Source organism: Notolepis coatsorum, assembly GCF_963971535.1.
Source record: "Notolepis coatsorum genome assembly, chromosome: 10".
In the NCBI taxonomy this organism is placed as follows: Eukaryota; Metazoa; Chordata; class Actinopteri; order Aulopiformes; family Paralepididae; genus Notolepis; species Notolepis coatsorum.
The window spans coordinates 124,998,802-125,018,936 of record NC_140174.1 but is presented as its reverse complement, the minus strand read 5'-3'; the positions used below and the strand labels follow the sequence as shown (position 1 = coordinate 125,018,936).

Below are 20,135 nucleotides of genomic sequence, written 5' to 3'. Positions count from 1 at the left end.
AAAATAAAAATACAAAAAAAAATTTAATCAGTTTCAGTAACTACAGAACTGTATATATATACTTTTTTTTTGCTGCCCGTAGAACATCACGTATTGGAAGAGCCGTCGCGTGTCACGTTAACCCTTTGAGAAGCGTTGTGGTCCGGGCTAGAACTTTTCATAAAATGTGTCCATATAAATCCATTTTGTTAGATCCAACACTGTCTGAATATATCTTGTGATTATTATCAATTTCCGACGATTTGGGGGCAGCTGCTGTAATCCTGTCTCGTCTTGAGTCCCTGTGTCCATCAGTCCGTGCACCTCCTAACACACCAGTGACTCAGCTTGGGGCGCTAAATGAATCGTCCTTTAGGCATCATATTTGAAGACGCTGATTGGCAACATTTTATGGCTAGGTGCATTTATGTTGCCCTGTGCATTTTTCAATTAGCTGCGTTGCGTGATGACGGCCAGTCAGTGGGGCGATGTTTCTAGTGCCCCAGAAGAGAGAAAGGATGAACAGGACGCACAAACAATGATTTATATTGTATATATTACACGTTATTGTGCATTTTAAACACAAACATACTTAACATTTGTAATTATTATTTATTTAAAAAAGAAAGAATTATATTTTTAGTGGTTGAAATCTACAATTTTTTTTTTGATCCACTTTTTCTCCCATTTTCTATATTTTCTCCCATCCCAATTTCGTATCATCCAATTCAACCTTCCCCTGTCACGGACGCTGTTTCTTGCCTCCCACAAGCCGGCTGCAATGTGGACTAAGTCATACATAGCACAAGTCCCCTCCGGTACTTGAGGTAACAGCAATCGCATCTTTTCACCTGCGCAGCTCGATCTCTCAGTGGCGAGGAGTAACGCGTGGGAGGCTCACGTTGCCCCCGACACTTCCTGATTCTACTGCGCAGGCGCACCAACCGACCTGTAGGAGTCGCTGTCCACAACGCCCGATCCCCACCCATCAGTTTCCCACCCCCTAATACGGCCAATGTGTATTAGTACGGACGACCAGCTAAACTGAAAGCAAATGTGGAGCGCTGGGCTCGAACTGACGAGCCCAGCGTCTCCAGCATTTCGTGGCGAGCGCCTTGCCCACTACGCCACGTAGCCGCCCTGGTTGAAATCTACTATTGTAGAAAAATCCAAAACCGCCCACTGTACACAGAGCTTTCTTTCTTTCTCTCTGTCTGTCCTCATAGTAGGAGGGTCATCAAAGAGAAGTCGCCTATTCTCAGTCCTTGCCCCACAATGGTGGAATGAACTACCCACCCCAGTTAGGACAGCCGAAACCCGCCCAATCTTTTGCCGTCGACTAAAGACGCACTTCTTCAACCATTATCCTTTTTTTTTTTTTAATAACAAAATAAATCTAACTTTACTGTCATGCACTTATCCTAATAAACTAACCTACACTGTAGCACTCAACACTTTGATGAACATTGTTACTCAGCTGATAGAGTTGTGCCCTTCCTGATGACTTGTCGTACAGAACTTGTAAGTCGCTTTGGATAAAAGTGTCAGCTAAATGACTAAATGTAAATGTAGATCCTAATGTCATTCCCTTTTCTTCAGGTCAAGGTAAAGGTCAAGGTCAGATTTATTTAGATAGCATATTTAAAAACAACCAAGGTTGACCAGTTGAAGTGCTGCACAATACAAAGTACAAAAGTAATGTAATTGCAATACTAATACAAATACAACACAAGGTGCGCAGTAGATTTGAGCCTAGACGCTGGAACATTCACAAGCTACTGGTTTCCCTGTGGTCTTTCCCACTAAGTCTCTTCTCCCATCCCTCTAAAAGCAACTATTCCTCCTCCTCTCATCCCTCTCTCCATTGCTCTCCTCCTTCTCCTCCTCTCATCCTTCTCTCCTCTCATTCCTCTCTCCTCCTCCTCTCATCTCTCATCCCTCTCTCCATCTCTCTCCTCCTCCTCATCCCTCTCTCCATCTCTCTCCTCCAGGTCCTCCTCTCATCCCTCTCTCCATCTCTCTCCTCCTCTCATCCCTCTCTCCATCTCTCTCCTCCTTCTACTCCTCCTCTCATCCCTCTCCATCTCTCTCCTCCTTCTCCTCCTCTCATCCCTCTCTCCATCTATCTCCTCCTTCTCCTCTCATCCCTCTCTCCATCTCTTCTCCTCATCCTTTTACCCCTCTCTCCATCTCTCTCCTCCTCCTCCTCTCATCCCTCTCTCCATCTCTCTCCTCCCTCTCATCCCTCTCTCCATCTCTCTCCTCCTTCTCCTCTTCCTCTCATCCCTCTCTCCATCTCTCCTCCTTCTACTCCTCCTCTCATCCCTCTCTCTCTCCTTCTCCTCCTCTCATCCCTCTCTCTCTCTCCTTCTCCTCCTCCTCTCATCCCTCTCTCCATCTCTCTCCTCCAGGTCCTCCTCTCATCCCTCTCTCCATCTCTCTCTGTCTCCTCCTCTCATCCCTCTCTCCGTCTCTCTCCTCCTTTTCCTCCTCCTCTCATCCCTCTCTCCATCTCTCTCCTCCTCTCATCCCTCTCTCCATCTCTCCCCCTCCTCTCACCCCTCTCCATCTCTCTCCTCCTTCTCCTCCTCTCATCCCTCTCTCCTCTCTCTCCTCCAGGTCCTCCTCTCATCCCTCTCTCCATCTCTCTCCTCTCATCCCTCTCTCCATCTCTCCTCCTTCTCCTCCTCTCATCCCTCTCTCCTCTCATCCCTCTCTCCTCTCTCTCCTCCAGGTCCTCCTCTCATCCCTCTCTCCATCTCTCTCCTCCTCCTCTCATCCATCTCTCCATCTCTCTCTCCTCCAGGTCCTCCTCTCATCCCTCTCTCCTCTCTCTCCTCCTCTCATCCCTCTCTCCTCCTCCTCTCATCCCTCTCTCCTCTCTCCTCCTCTCCTCCTCTCATCCCTCTCTCCTCCTCCTCTCATCCCTCTCTCCATCTCTCTCCTCCAGGTCCTCCTCTCATCCCTCTCTCCGTCTCTCTCCTCCTTTTCCTCCTCCTCTCATCCCTCTCTCCATCTCTCTCCTCCTCTCATCCCTCTCTCCATCTCTCCTCCTCTCATCCCTCTCTCCATCTCTCTCCCCCTCCTCTCACCCCTCTCCATCTCTCTCCTCCTTCTCCTCCTCTCATCCCTCTCTCCTCTCTCTCCTCCAGGTCCTCCTCTCATCCCTCTCTCCATCTCTCTCCTCCTCCTCTCATCCCTCTCTCCATCGCTCTCTCCTCCAGGTCCTCCTCTCATCCCTCTCTCCATCTCTCTCCCAGGTCCTTCTCCTCTCATCCCTCTCTCCATCTCTCTCCTCCAGGTCCTTCTCCTCCTCTCATCCCTCTCTCCTCTCTCTCCTCCAGGTCCTCCTCTCATCCCTCTCTCCTCTCTCTCCTCCTCTCATCCCTCTCTCCTCCTCCTCTCATCCCTCTCTCCTCTCTCCTCCTCCTCTCATCCCTCTCTCCTCCTCCTCTCATCCCTCTCTCCTCTCTCTCCTCCTCTCATCCCTCTCTCCTCCTCCTCTCATCCCTCTCTCCTCCTCCTCTCATCCCTCTCTCCTCTCTCCTCCTCTCCTCCTCCTCTCATCCCTCTCTCCTCCTCCTCTCATCCCTCTCTCCTCTCTCCTCCTCTCCTCCTCCTCTCATCCCTCTCTCCTCCTCCTCTCATCCCTCTCTGCTCTCTCTCCTCAGGGCCGGTGTCTGTTTGCCAGCGGCAGTCCGTTTGATCCGGTGACCCTCAGTGACGGCCGTGTCATCACTCCTGGACAAGGGAACAACGCCTACATCTTCCCCGGTGAGAGGACTGCACACCCCTAACCCTAACCCTAACCCCACATACACACCTCAGATTAATCCCACATACACACCTCAGATTAATCCCACATACACACCTCAGATTAATCCCACATACACACTTTAGATTAATCCCACATACACACCTCAGATTAATCCCACATACACACCTCAGATTAATCCCAAATACACACTTTAGATTAATCCCACATACACACCTCAGATTAATCCCACATACACACTTTAGATTAATCCCACATACACACCTCAGATTAATCCCACATACACACCTCAGATTAATCCCACATACACACTTTAGATTAATCCCACATACACACTTTAGATTAATCCCACATACACACTTTAGATTAATCCCACATACACACTTTAGATTAATCCCACATACACACTTTAGATTAATCCCACATACACACTTTAGATTAATCCCACATACACACTTTAGATTAATCCCACATACACACTTTAGATGAATCCCACATACACACTTTAGATGAATCCCACATACACACTTTAGATTAATCCCACATACACACTTTAGATTAATCCCACATACACACTTTAGATTAATCCCACATACACACTTTAGATTAATCCCACATACACACTTTAGATTAATCCCACAGACACACTTTAGATTAATCCCACAGACACACTTTAGATTAATCCCACATACACACTTTAGATTAATCCCACAGACACACTTTAGATTAATCCCACATACACACTTTAGATTAATCCCACATACACACTTTAGATTAATCCCACATACACACTTTAGATTAATCCCACATACACACTTTAGATGAATCCCACAGACACACTTTAGATTAATCCCACAGACACACTTTAGATTAATCCCACATACACACTTTAGATTAATCCCACAGACTGTTATTTGAAGTGAGGACAGTATTGTCGACTCTAACCGAAAACAGTTTTGTGGAATGAGCACGTCATTTAGTGGTTGAGTCTACACAGTCCTCACTTCAAATCATCTAAATCTTAGTTCGTGCAGCATCAAGATGTCAAACAAAATGTATTCGTTTCTTGAACAATTAAGGCAAAGCTCTTTTTTTGCACGAGGTAAAATGTCACTGTTTCTGTTTTGCTGCAGGTGTGGCTTTAGCTGTGATCCTGAGTGGCGTCAGACACATCAGCGACACGGTCTTCCTGGAGGCCTCCAAGGTATGAATGTCTTCTACCAGCACTCTCTGTCTAGTATTTTACCCTGAGCCTCCAAGGTATGAATGTCTTCTACCAGCCCTCTCTCTCTGTCTAGTATCTCCTTCTGACCCTGAGCTGCCTGTGTGTCTCTGTACTTCATGTCTTCTTCTCTTGTGTGTATAGATGCTAACAGTAACACCAAACCCTTGCTGACCCTGCGCTGCCTCCTCTTCCATCCTCTCTCTAGATTCTGTCAAAACGCTTCATTTTGTGAGCAAGGAGTTTACTTCAGCCAGAGAAATCAGAGTCCACACAACTTGTTACAATTGCACGATTGTATTTGTGTCCGTGATCTTGTGACTTGAGAAAGGCCAGTGTGTGTTCTAGGGCAGAATGAACTGCATTCATTATTGATTAGCAAATATATCACTGGTTCATGTCCCTTTTTGTAGATTTAGTAAAAGATTGGCACTTCTTCTGGAATTAACAGAAGAGATCACAAATTGTATCGACAACAAAAAAATTGCTATTGTAGTATTTATTGACTTAAAAAAAGCTTTCAACACCATTGATCATGATATTTTATTCAATAAATTAGAAACGTATGGTATTAGGGGGATTGGGTTGAGCTGGATGAGGAGCTATCTAAGAAACAGGAAACAATTTGTGCAAATAGGTGAACATAAATCAAACTATATGGATATTACTTGTGGGTTACCACAATGGTCAGTATTAGGGCCCAAACTGTTTATATTATACATAATGTAATGTATCAAAAATATTGAAATTTGTCTTGTTTGCAGATGATACAAATATTTTCTGTTCTGGGGGAAATTTGCATGATATTTTGGGGATGCTCACTACAGAAATGAATACATTAAAATTCTGGTTAGACAAAAACAAATTATCACTAAATCTGGAGAAAACAAAGATCATGCTGAAAACATAACACAAATGTACAGGTAAACCTGATGATAAAAAATAAACACATAGAAATAGTTTATGAGAATACATTTCTTGGAGTAATCATAGACCACAAAATAAGCTGGAAACCCCATGTACATGTCCGAGCTAACACATATTGGATCATAAATCATTACACACTTTATACTGTTCACACCATATCTGTCTTACTGTGTGGAGGTCTGGGGAAATAACTACAAGTGCACCCTACAGCCAATATGCATATTACAGAAAAGATCAATAAGGACAATAAACAAGGTAGGATATATAGAACACACAAACCCACAGTTTCTTAAATCAAGCACCTTGAAATTTAAAACATCACAAATCATGTACAAAGCCAGAAATAACCTGTTGCCAAAAAATATACAAAAGAATTTCATGGAAAGAGAAGGTGGCTATAATCTGAGAGGAGAGCTAAACTTAAAACTCAGTGTCAGAACCAAAATGAAAACTATCCGCATATCAATCTGTGGGGTGGACTTGTGGAACAGTCTGGAGTTAGAGCTAAAACAGAGTACAAACATAAATCAGTTTAAAAAGATGTACAAAAAAATCCAGGAGAGCAAAGCTTGAGTGGCGTAGGCATCACAGAGTGGCAATATTCATGACATCCCACTGGTTCTTGTGTATTATTGCTTTTATACAGCAAGTTGCACCGTCGGGAAAAATATAGGAATGAATACAGACAGTAGGGTCTTTTATATCGATTTCAGTGAACTGATAGTTCCTAAAGATGTCTCGTTGCTATGGAATTTCAAATGGAGTAGGCTATCAACAAGCTTGGCAACGCAAACGAATGACGAATTAGTCTAATGCAAGCGAAAGTCAAAAAAAGTCATCAGCACCTCGGACAGTTCCGGGAGTTGGGCCAGTTCAATGCCCAGGCCGTCGACTTGGTGGTGTTGAAGGATTAATTGCAGCTTTTCTCCAGCGAGTTGTAACGGTCACAAATGTGCCTATTGTATTTCTGTCTTGTTATTTAGTTGCAGTGCCATGTTTGGTCACTAAGTGGCGCTCCATTGTTTGTACCTGATGTAGCTACAGGTTTAATTTGATTTAACCTGAGCCAGTGACTTCTTCACTTCCTGTTCCACCTGACGTCCGACAGCAGCGTCAAGCGTCAACTTGTTATAGTAGTTTCTCTAGTAACGATGTGGCTAGTAGTTGTGATCACCATTTTTTTTATATAGTTGTGTACATTGAATGAATGCTGCATGGCCAGGCATCGTATGGTCATAGTCCTCATGTTGTTAATAATAAATGGGTATGTACAAAATCCCAAAAGCGACAACGTCTGGTAAGCTCCTTGCAAAGCTATCCTGGTGCTATTATTCTCATGCTGACAAGTTGACGTCCCACAGCCAGACACCGTTACAGCGTCCAGCTCGTCTTTCGTTGGATTGGCATGTCTAATAATGCTGTTTTTCTGAATACCGGTAGATGTAGTCCTCTTTATCTATCCAATCGTTTATGGTTCAAAGTAAAAGTCAAAGTCAGCGTTATTGTCGCTTCTCATGATGTGCACGACATACAGAGAAGTGACATTTCGTTTCCCCCTTCCCACGGTGTATAAAAAAATAAAGATAAAGATCTAATATAAACATAAGTAACATATTTCCCAGCGTCTCCCAGTGTCAGACTCTCTAGTAGTTCATTCTCTTCAGAGGTCTGAGCCTCCTCTTAGTGTTAGTTCTCCCCCTCTGACCTCCTCTCCTGCATCTCTCCCGTCCCAAACCGTCTGACGCCTCCTCTCCTCTCCTCTGACCTCCTCTCCTCTGACCTCCTCTCCTCTGTCCTCCTCTCCTCTCCTCTGACCTCCTCTCCTCTGACCTCCTCTCCTCTGTCCTCCTCTCCTCTGTCCTCCTCTCCTCTGACCTCCTCTCCTCTGTCCTCCTCTCCTCTGACCTCCTCTCCTCTGTCCTCCTCTCCTCTGACCTCCTCTCCTCTGACCTCCTCTCCTCTGACCTCCTCTCCTCTGTCCTCCTCTCCTCCCCACCAGACGCTGGCAGAGCAGCTGACGGACGAGGAGCTGGCAGAAGGCAGACTCTACCCTCCTCTCTCCAACATCAGAGAGGTCTCGCTCCAGATGGCTGTCAAGGTCAGGATCAGTGTGAAACCCTTCTTTGCTTCTGAGTTCTGAAGCTTGTTTTTCCTTCTGTATGACTGATCTCTCTCTCTCTCTCTCTCTCTCTCTCTCTCTCTCTCTCTCTCTCTCTCTCTCTCTCTCTCTCTCTGTCTCTCTCTATCTCTCTCTATCTCTATCTCTATCTCTGTCTCTGTCTCTGTATGTAATGAAGTTTTTATTTTTGATCCACTTTTTCTCCCATTTTCTATATTTTCTCCCATCCCAACCCTCCCCTGTCACGGACGCTGTTTCTTGCCTCCCACAAGCCGGCTGCAATGTGGACTAAGTCATACATAGCACAAGTCCCCTCCGGTACTTGAGGTAACAGCAGTCGCATCTTTTCACCTGCGCAGCTCGATCTCTCAGTGGCGAGGAGTAACGCGTGGGAGGCTCACGCTGCCCCCGACACTTCCTGATTCTACTGCGCAGGCGCACCAACCGACCTGTAGGAGTCGCTGTCCACAACGCCCGATCCCCACCCATCAGTTTCCCACCCCCTAATACGGCCAATGTGTATTAGTACGGACGACCAGCTAAACTGAAAGCAAATGTGGAGCGCTGGGCTCGAACTGACAAGCCCAGCGTCTCCAGCATTTCGTGGCGAGTGCCTTGCCCACTACGCCACGTAGCCGCCCGTTGTATGTAATGAAGTTTATCCTCACCTGTTTCCCCCCCCTCCCTCTCTCTCCCCGTCCAGGTGGTGGAGTTCGTCTACGCTAAAGGCATGGCCTTCCGCTACCCCGAGCCGCTGGACAAGGACCGCTTTGTGCGCTCCACCGTCTGGAACACCAACTACGACTCCTTCCTGCCCGACATCTATGAGTGGCCCGGGGTCAGCTACGAGCCCAAGACAGACTAGAGCCACTAGAGCGACTAGAGCATGTCCCGTGTCATCACGCTGCTTCCTTTCCTCCGCAGGGTTCACCTCTCCTCAGCAGATCAACTTCTCACCGTTGCCGTCTTGTTATTTTACACTCATCCATTCACACGACGTCTGTCGGGGAACGTGTAGAGTGAACCACAGCGCCCCCTCTGTTCCAAGCCTGACCTAGTAAGCAGTGCAGTTCTTCCAGTGTTCACTTGCTATCCAGAGGATTGTTTTATTGTGTGTTTTGTTTTTATTTATTTCACCGAGCTTGTCGGCGACATCCACTCCATGTTTTAGTTGTTTTGTTTTAATATCGAGATAGTTTGTCATTTTGTTGTATTCTCTCGTGAATCAGACATTTCTCCCTTTAAAAAAAGAGTGTCTCGGCACCCTAAATAATCTGAATAATATTAACATAATCTGATTATGTACCCCTCGTAATTTTAAAAAGTCCAAACAAAGAAGAATGAAATGGGACTTTTGCAACAGTATAATACTCAACATTATATATCGGCTTTTAATGTTTTAGAAACGGTGTTACTACACACATTGAATATCTGTTATTATTGTTTTTTGAGAATTGACGTGCAATGTAATATCGAATTACAAATTATAACTTGTTATTTTAAGAGCCTATCAAAAAAACATTTATCTAAATGTTCCCTATTGTCAATATTATTGTGTTATTATTGTATTGAGTGTGTCTGATCAGATCAGAGTGGTTCGGCTCATTATCAGTTACTTCAGGGGCTGGATGCTCAGCTCGCACGAGAAGGTCGACATTTCCAACCATTATCCAACCTAGTAAGACATAGCGAGATTTCCACACTGTATACTTTTAACGTAGGGTTATCTTTTAACACTTAAAAGCTACCTTCACCCTTTGTGGCAATGCCAACATTTCTGGGGGGCTAACCCTGCAAAACCCTGCTGTGGTCAATGCAGAAAATTGGGGTTATCCATTTTGACAAGTTTGAAACGCGTGTTAACCTAGGGATAGGTTAAGTTAAAAAGAATTATAATAATAAATAGAAATGGCAGTGTGTTAATAATAGCCCCCAGGAGAATGAGCGGCCTGTCATCTGCTAATGAAATGTATTTAGTTTCTGTTCTGGATTGAAAGTGAACTGACCACAGCCCTGTTTCTGATCTTGTTTGACCATTTATGCTGTGTGTGTGTGTGTGTAACCGCCATCCCATTACTCTTGGAAACAAAACACATTGAAGGACCAAAACACTTAGAAGTACTTCTTTAGATTAGCAAGTGTTGAAGTGTTGCTGTACGACGACCTGACCCTCACTTCTGAGTGGAACCTTACTGCATCTGAACTCATATTCACTGTATTTCATATTCACTGTATTTACAGTAATTATATTGAAATGTGTGAAGTTGAATTCAGTGATACTCCCAACAGTGCTGGGTTAGGGTTACTCTATACTACTATAGTAGACTCTAATGATAATGTACAAGCTACACACACTGGGGAGCAAGTCGATACATATCTAACATAAGATTGAAGTTGCTTTTATGTGTTGTGAAGCGATATGATGCTTTATAATGTAGTGAGTCGTCATCAGATGTGAGTGAATTGAGTAGAGGATCGGATCAATTCAATCAATCAATCATACTGACTCTCTACACCAGTGTGACACCTCACCATAACCATAGCCAAAGAACAACTTGAAAATACTATCACTATGTCTGTCATAGAACATCAAATGATGATATTAACACTTGTGCCACGGATGCATTTTGTCGTTAGTTCATGCCGACTGTTGAATGCCACCAACGCTATATAGCGTTTGTTTGTCGTATTTTTATTTATTAGCGATTTGAATTCATATTTCATCAATCGAGCCTCACGCTAGTGCTGCAGACTCTCTCTGAGCTCCATTGGGAAAATACCGCCCCCTATCGTCTCTCCGGATGGTACTGCACCCCATTGGATTAGACTGATGGGGGCGGGGGGGGGGGGGGGGGGGGGGGGGTCCATCCTCCTCATTTTACTTCTCCGGCGAGGCATCTGAAGAGACCCAAGTGATCGCAGAGCCGGAAAACGCGTGGAATACATATTTACAGTACCCAACGCTGAATCAATAAACGAGATCGATATTTGGAATGGCGATCAGGAATTGGAATAATCTTTTTGGAGAACATCTGATCTGAGGTAAGCAATTTATTTTACCAGTCTTGGGGTAATCGGATCTATTTTCACAGAGATATCAGCGTGTGTGTGTGTGTGTGCGTGCGATCAGGAAATGAGAGAATATATTTTTCAGATCGCTTCTCTAGCACACATAAGTACACGTATACTATCGATAATCTAGCGTTTATTTGAAAACGATTCATAAATCGGCCGAAAAATTACAACGTTTTTGTGTATTCCAGAATATTCCAGTAAATGCTGTTTATCACGGAATCTATATATTTTCCTGAAAAACGAGGGCTTTTCAAAATGCTATAAAACGGAAATTAACCGATTAAAAAAAAACAATCCGTTTCGACAATGTTGACTGCAAACAAGTCATTGATAAACGACGGGCAGATTAGACACATAGCCATAATTTAAAACAGAGATTATGCGTTCACAACGCTATCATTGAAGTGGGTGCTAGCATTCAACCATGCTTTACCAAGTGGCAACCAAAGTGAGACACCCCAGGTGAATAGGCAAATATAATTTATTTGGTTGATTTTGAGATTTTATTATATTTTGCTTCCTAAACATGTCTTCTATGAAACTAGTGACAATATAACGTCAATAACACACATTTAGTTATTTATTTTACTTCATTTTGACTGATTGCATCCATGAACGTGCACATATTTAATGGGGAAGTGCCTCATTTGCATATATAAATATAAAATTCAGAAAACTTGCAATATATTTTTTCTTAGTTTATATGTACATAACAAACTGGGAAAGTTTCATAGTGATATCTATTCAAAAAAAATGTGCCTATTCACCTGGGGTGTCTCGCCTTAATGAGATCTGAATTGTCTGTGTTGTCTCTGAATAACATATTGATCAAATATACGCCTCCTGGTGTGAACATCCTGCTACTGTATATTGTCATTGGTGAAATCTAGCCAGCTGGCCCTCTTCAATCCGTTGGTTTTAGAAGACGTTTATTTACAGTAGAAGCTGTTTAGCCCATTTAAATGTCTGCCGTTCTGTCCAGTACTTGTACTTACTATGTATCTGCTATGAGTTTTCCTCTATTATATAGAAATGTGGTGATGTAATGCTGATTCTTTAACCCTTTCACTACCACACTACAGAAGGTTAACCGTCTGTAGTGTGGTAGTGAAAGGGTTAACCTTCTGTAGTGTGGTAGTGAAAGGGTTAACCCTTTGTCGTGTGCCAGTGAAAGGGTTAACCTTCTGTATTGTCACAGTGAAAGGGTTAACCCTTTGTCGTGTGCCAGTGAAAGGGTTAACCTTCTGTATTGTCACAGTGAAAGGGTTAACCATTTGGTAGTGTGGTAGTGAAAGGGTTAAACACACCCATGTGGCGCCCAGGAGCTGAAGTCCCAACGGCTCTATCTTTCTTCCAGCGCCACTGAGGGGTGCGTTCACATATATCTTACTTGTCTTGTGTGTTCTGAAGTATATTTTTGTATGCGGTTATATTGCCTTAGCGTACATATGCACAAAGCAGCATAGTCCTGCTGCATAATAGCCTCCCCCCTATCCCTATCTGTGCTGTTACCAGAGCAGAACGGTAATAAAAAGATAGTTTTACACTTGTTTGTTGTTTGCTTGTTTATAACGTTGTCATGTCAAATGTCTAGTAGTAGAACCCAGATATAAGAGCATATAAGCATTTTCACCACTGGCTGAAAATGTATATTTCTGCTGGCAAATTGTCCTCTGAGTTTTTTACGATTGCTTTGACTCATTTTGCACAGCAGAATTTCAATGTACAAAACTCTAAATGCAAATGGCCAAACTGACTTCAAGAATTCATACTTTAAGATACTAAATGCTATGCTTACTTCACCACTACATAAAAGGCTGCTTAGAAACCTGAATGGCAGTTTCTGACAACATGGAGCAAGTCGGTGCAGCTGAGGTTGGCAACGAAGGACAGGGTCATGGTCAAGGAGGCAGAAGAACATCTGTCTCAAATGAAATTAGAGCCACAGTTGTTGACCACGTAATACAGTAAACCGAGGTCTAACACTGGCTGAAGCTGGCAGGGTGGTGCAGCCAAACCTGAACAGGTCAACGGTGGCATCCATTATAAGAATTTTTAAGAGATAATCGGTAAGTGCCGATTGTAATTTACTGTAGAGTAACTGTATATTGTGTGAATTATTTTTGTAATTATCTTTACTGTACTTTAGAACTGAACGAGCACCACCAAGTGGAGGACGTGGCCGTCTTCTTGTAGACATGGAGGGCACTTGTAGACATGGCGGTGCAAATAGGGTAAAGTATATTACAATCAAAGAGATACAGCAACAGATAATAGCTGATAACGGAGTCTTCGAAAATATCCAGTCAATCAGCCTTACGACAATTGGGAGATCATTGAAATAGCACCAAGTAAGTAGTAACCCTGAAACAAAATGTAATTGGTGCAATGGAGTAGAGGCTTGTTGTGACCCTCTGCTCTGGGCAAATGACTCCATGCGCCTCATACCGTTTCTGGATGGGCTGTACAGCCAGATGCTCAGGTGGTGTTCATAGTTGTGTGGGACACACGGACCTTCCATCCTGCTCAGCTGGTGTTCATCGTTGTGTGGGACACACAGACCTTCCATCCTGCTCAGGTGGTGTTCATCATTGTGTGGGACACACAGACCTTCCATCCTGCTCAGGGGGTGTTCATCGTTGTGTTGGACACACAGACCTTCCATCGTGCTCAGGGGGTGTTCATCGTTGTGTGGGACACAGACCTTCCATCCTGCTCAGGGGGTGTTCATCGTTGTGTTGGACACACAGACCTTCCATCGTGCTCAGGGGGTGTTCCTCGTTGTGTGGGACACAGACCTTCCATCCTGCTCAGGGGGTGTTCATCGTTGTGTTGGACACACAGACCTTCCATCGTGCTCAGGGGGTGTTCCTCGTTGTGTGGGACACAGACCTTCCATCGTGCTCAGGGGGTGTTCCTCGTTGTGTGGGACACACAGACCTTCCATCGTGCTCAGGGGGTGTTCATCGTTGTGTGGGACACACGGACCTTCCATCGTGCTCAGGGGGTGTTCATCGTTGTGTGGGACACACAGACCTTCCATCGTGCTCAGGTGGTGTTCCTCGTTGTGTGGGACACAGACCTTCCATCGTGCTCAGGTGGTGTTCCTCGTTGTGTGGGACACAGACCTTCCATCGTGCTCAGGGGGTGTTCCTCGTTGTGTGGGACACAGACCTTCCATCATGCTCAGGGGGTGTTCATCGTTGTGTGGGACACACGGACCTTCCATCGTGCGTTGGTTGTGCGAGACTGGTCTACAGTCCAGCCAGAGTGCCGACCACAATTCCTTCCACCTTACTCCCCCTTTCTGAATCCCATCAAGGAGTTTCTCGGCCTGGAGTTGGAAGCAGTCGCGGCGCCATGGGCGGGCATTAGGGGGCCGGGCCCGCCCACTGAATCAGCTGTGCCCACCCTGGTAAAAAAAAGAAAACGTTTTTTTTTTTTAATCAAAGTCAACTATCCAAATCCTTAGTCGGGGACAGCCCTAGTGGGCACTGATGTCAACAACAACACTACTGAAGCTAGCACGGCACTCTGTGAGAATTCGTTTTCTACCCTCAAGAACGTCTTTACAGAACATCGCCTTAGTATGCTTCATCGACGCAACTAAGGCCAATTTAATTCAGTTGGCATTTGAGAAGGACTTAACAAAAAAGTTCAGGAATGAGTGGAGGGGCAGTGTTTTAAGAAGATTTCACTCTGTCCACAAACGCTGCTTGCCTCTCTACTTATGATGGTGAGTAGCCTGTGGAGGAATTTTGTTTGCTTTTTTATGCACCTTATTTTTGTCAGTTCAGTTCAGTTTGTCAGTGAATTCAGAAGTGTTGAATAAATGGAGACTTTTCAAAGATATAGAATAGAATAGAAATGTATTATCCTGAGGGAAATTTGAGACTGCAAATCACTCAACATTAAACATTTAGACAGAACAAGTTACAAATAAGAATAACAAAACAAATGGCCTAAGAATAGAATAAAATGAAATAGAATAAAAATAGAATAAAAGATACAGTAAATAAATACAGTAAAAATATACTGAAGTCTACAGTAGGTGTAATAATGCACAGTGCTGTTTAAAAAGTAAGAGTCCAGGAAGATGGTAACTGTCACTCTGTGCTCAGTGATGCAGTGAGGCACAGTGATGCATTGTATAGTCTGATGGCTGTCGGAATGAAGGACTTCCTGTGCCGTTCAGTGCTGCATTTAGGTAGTGTGAGCCTATAACATGCTCCTCCTGTCAGCCAAGTCTGTGTATAGTGGGTGGGAGGGGTTTTCCCTGATGGCCTGGAGCTTAGCAAGGTTCCTCCTCTCCGCCACCCTCGCTAGGGAGTCCAGCGCCACCCCAACCACGCTACTGGTCTTCTTGACCATCTTATCCAGCCTGTTTGTGTCCCCTGCTCTCAGTCCGCTGCCCCAGCAGGTCTGTTATATATATCCGTTCAGTCTGTTTTTGTATAAGTGAAAGTTCAAGTTTCTTTAATAGTTGTCATACAGAAGTACAGAATACTTTCATACAAAATGCTTCTTACTGTTACGCTCCAGAGACTGTGCTAGACAAGATAGTATCAAATAACATAGTATAGCATGTAATTTAGAAGAAGAAAATGAGGTCACAGTGTTCGGTATAGACATATGTACAATGTTCTGAGTTACCATATAATATACAATACTATGCAGTGTACTAATGTACAGTACTATATAGTGCAAAGCAGAAATGGGATGAGGTACAATTTAGGTACAATTTACAGTAAGGTGTACGAGTTGTAGTGCAATCCTTCATCAATAAATATAAAGTGTGGGGAGTGGGTGCTACAGTGTGTTTGTTTAAAGTGGGTGTGTGCTATAAAGTGTGTGGAGTGGGTGCTACAGTGTGTTTGTTTAAAGTGAGTGTGTGCGTGTGGATGTGTGTGCTATGTGCGTTTGGTGGTTGTTGTTGTGTAGTGTTCATTGTTCGTTTAGCAGCCTGATGGCCTGGGGATAGAAGCTTCTTCTGAGTCTTTCTGTGCTCGCCTTGAGACTCCGGTATCGCTTGCCTGACCGCAGCAGTTCAAAGAGGCAGTTGTTCGGGTGACTGGAGTCTTTAATGATTCTCTTAGCCTTTCCCTTGCAACGCTTGTTGTAAATGTTCTGGAGGGTGGGGAGCCCCCCTCCAATTGTGCGTTTGGCTGAACGTGTCACTCTTTGTAGTCTGCTTCGGTCTTGTGCAGTGCTATTCCCAAACCAGGAGGTGATGTTGCCGGTCAAGATGCTCTCTATTGTACATGAGTAGAAGTTCTTAAGGATCTTCTGACTGACTTGGAACTTCCTTAGGCGCCTGAGGAAGTAGAGGCGTTGTCGTGCCTTCTTCACAACACTGTCAATGTGTGTGGTCCATGTCAAGTCCTCGGATATGTAGGCTCCGAGGTACTTAAAGCTGTTGACTCTCTCAACCGGTGCCCCGTCGATGCTGAGGGGGCTGTAGTCCTTGACCCCCGACCTCCTGAAGTCCACAATCATCTCCTTTGTTTTGCTGACGTTCAGGGAGAGGCTGTTTTCCTGGCACCATCCCGCCAGGACCTTGACCTCTTCCAGGTAGGCCCTCTCGTCGTTGGCAGAGATCAGGCCCACCACCACTGTGTCGTCAGCAAATTTGATGATTGTATTGCTACTCCGCTGAGCCACACAGTCGTGTGTGTACAGGGAGTAGAGGAGGGGACTTAAGTCTTAAGTTCTTAAGATAGAGAGAAATTAGATTTTTCAATTGCCTCTCTGCTGTTTAGTTCAGCACCGTGGGCAGCGCCAAGCAAGCCACAGCGCCGCTGTCCCAGCTGAAACGTATAAAAGGGAACCTGTGTTGAAAAACCATTGTGCCCCCCCGAGAACATTTTATGCCCCCCCACTAATTTGTTTCTGCAGCCTGGTCTGGGTGGAAGGTGTATGATCGCCGTCCATATGAGCAGGCAACACTCCTTCAGGCCATGGATGAGGCGTGTGAAGACATCACAGTACATCAGTGTCAGGGGGGGATAAGGCTCCAAAAGATTTGATCAGATGTGATCAAATTAAATTATTAAATTTCAAATGAAATTATTTGGCCAAATTCCGTGGAGAGGCAAGATGCTGCTTGAACACCATACCGCCTTTACAATAGTTTGTTTACTGTAACTGTTTTTGTTTTTACTGTACAATACAGAGCATTACTGTATGTCTTTTTCTTTACTGTAATGATTACACTTCAAATAATCTGGCGGCTGGGTGGCGCAGCGGACTAAGCGCTCGTCACAAACGCGAGAGACACTGGTATGGAATCCGGCTGTCAGCGTTGCCTCCGGCTTGGCCGGTCGTCATACTGACACAATTGGCAGAGTCAGCGGGAGGGAAGCCGGTGGGTGGTAATCTGGTCATTGTTTTTTTTTTTTTTTTGATATTTTTTGCACAAATCTCTCCAATATTCAAAACATCTCTTTCCACATCATCATATGCAATTTCCAGGATTTGCCTTTTTCTTTTTTGTAAGAACATACAAAACATGTAAAGGACTCATACAAATACATTAACAACTGACATGGAAAATAAAAAAATACTTACGAAAAAAGAAACATACTATACTATACATTATGCGTATACATCCCTGATATATATACTTTGCATGTAGACCGAACTACCTTCGAGCAGGTATGTGCTGCATCCTCTATCGGGATGCCACCCTTCTCCATATTGCATGTGAGAGAAAGCGCCCCAGACACATGCAGTTGTGCATGATAACATGCATGCACGCATGTCTCCAACACATGTATGTGGGTACGTGTATCACGTAAGCATGTGTACATGCCTCATATGTGTGTGTGTGCATCTTCCTGGTATGTGACTGTACTTCTATCTCTTGTGTGTGTCTCGTATCCATGTGTGCCTCTGCCCCCTATGTGAGTGTATATCTCAGACGTGTATATATATGTGCGTCTCAGCTACGTATGTGTGTGTCTCCTATATACATGTGTATCCCCGTAATCTGGTCATTGTAAACAGCGACTCCTACAGGTCGGTCAGGGTGCCTGCACAGCGAGGAAGGGAGATGGTGAGGGTAGTGTGAGCCTCCCACACGTTACACCTCACCAATGAGAGTCTGCGCTGTCAGGTGAAAAGATGTGGCTGGGTGTATCGGAGGGGACATGTATAGTATCTATCAACCCTCCCTAGACTGACCAGTGGGGGGCACATGTGAGCAACGACCAGGAAGGGGAGGGGGGAATTGGCACAACTAAATTGGGGATGGGAGAAAAACACAGAAAAACAGAGAGGATGCAGAGGATTACATGAAGCAACATGGATCTGGTCCCCCGGGGCCGGACGCGACATAGGCTTGAATCAGATAAGCCTACTCATCTTTCTCTTTTTCTGAATTTTTTTCCTCTTTGTATTTTAGTACTTTTATTAGAATGACTTTACCACGGCTCAACAAAAGCAACAGATGATATGCATGCTGGCAACACCAAGGCACAAGGTGTTTAATACGGTTCGTAAGGCATTATATTTATAGACTTCTGGTCTCTGAGGAGACAATAATCCAATATTCTGGAATATTCTGGACTCCTCTCTCGACTGCTCAGGGGCACAATGGAATATTCCGGAAAATACTATTAGGTCATGACTCCTGGGTAGGAAGATCATTCTGGAACATAACAGCAGTGTTTACGAATTTACAAGGGTATTCTACAACCTTCTAGAATATAATGCACTCCTACAACGAAGGCCTGTAACTTTAACATTAACATCCGGTGTGTATAAGCATATAATCCAATGACGGAAGTTTAATAAGACTTTAAAAAAAAACATCAGCCACATCTAAAGGTATAAGCATGACAAGGTTATTCTAATATTTTAAATAATTACTCCACTGATTTAGAGATTTGCATAATGTAGCTCTAAAAGTCTCTGTTTTTCTCTTTATTCAATTTTATTAAATTTTTTTTTCTCTGATGAGTTTTATTTTAATTCTCACTCTTTTTTGATATTTTTTTTATGGTGTTAGTATTTTTCTCCACTCTTTTCCTTTTTCTGATGGTTCCAACATAAGTTAGTAGAAGGTTCAAATGAATATATCAATGAAGGTATATTTTTCATTTTTCACACTATTATTACATTAATGGGAAGGCGCAAGACCAAAAGCGACATTCTATTGAATTAGAATGAAAGTTTTAGATCCTATGGCAATTAGCATAGGAAGAGTAGGGTTACAAAGCTCATTTTGGGCAACCCGGTGGCTTAAGGGAGAGAGTCATACGCGTAGGATGTGTCTATGGAACACAGTCCTGTACGACTCTCGTGGGAGGGGGGATTAGGTTTTTTTTATTTGTATATATGTATGTTTTTAAGCTCGGCTCTCAACGGGACCTCAATAGTTGGATGTATATCTATTGTAGCTTCGCACTCCAGAAGCATTACCAACAACTACACAACAACATGTATAGATTATGGCTAGGGATGCTCGATATTGGCTTTTTTACCGATACCGATATTCCGATATTGTCCAACTCTTAATTTCCGATACCGATATCAACCGATACCGATATATGCAGGGTTTCCCCGTCCAAAAAACTGAATAATTTCAGGTAACTAATAATTTCACTGGATATATATATAACAAATATTGTTATTGTTTTTAATTTTTTTTAAACCGATACCGATATTTTCCGATATCACATTTTACTGCCGATATCGGCCGATAATATCGGTCGGCCGATAATATCGGACATCCCTAATTATGGCTAGTTTGAATATAATGATCTGGAACACTGGGGGAATAAATAATCAACACAAACGCAAAAGCGTGCTCACACTGATGAAAAAATAACAGGTTGACGTGGCTCTGCTAAGCGAAACGCACATTTTAGAGAAAGACATAGATACGTTAGAGGACAACACATATCATAACATTAGTCACTCTTCCTTTGGAACGAGAACTCGGGGTGTTGCCATAGTCATTAGACGGAAGTTGAATATTGAATTGAAGGGAGTATGGTCTGATGCAGATGGTCGGATAACTATAGCTAAGATTTTAC

At 43.9% G+C, this 20,135-nt stretch overlaps 1 protein-coding gene across 1 annotated transcript in view; it reads left to right on the top strand.

Moving 5' to 3' along the window:
• The window catches only part of me2 (malic enzyme 2, NAD(+)-dependent, mitochondrial), a 91,843-nt gene extending 82,286 nt beyond the window's left edge, over nt 1-9,557 (top strand). Inside the window, exons 12-15 of the mRNA XM_084322849.1 lie at nt 3,651-3,753; nt 4,888-4,958; nt 7,903-8,001; nt 8,726-9,557. Coding sequence (XP_084178975.1) covers nt 3,651-3,753; nt 4,888-4,958; nt 7,903-8,001; nt 8,726-8,887 — 435 coding nt within the window. The 3' untranslated portion in view covers nt 8,888-9,557. The remainder of the gene's footprint in view (nt 1-3,650; nt 3,754-4,887; nt 4,959-7,902; nt 8,002-8,725) is intronic.
• The last annotated feature ends 10,578 nt before the right edge of the window (nt 9,558-20,135 follow it).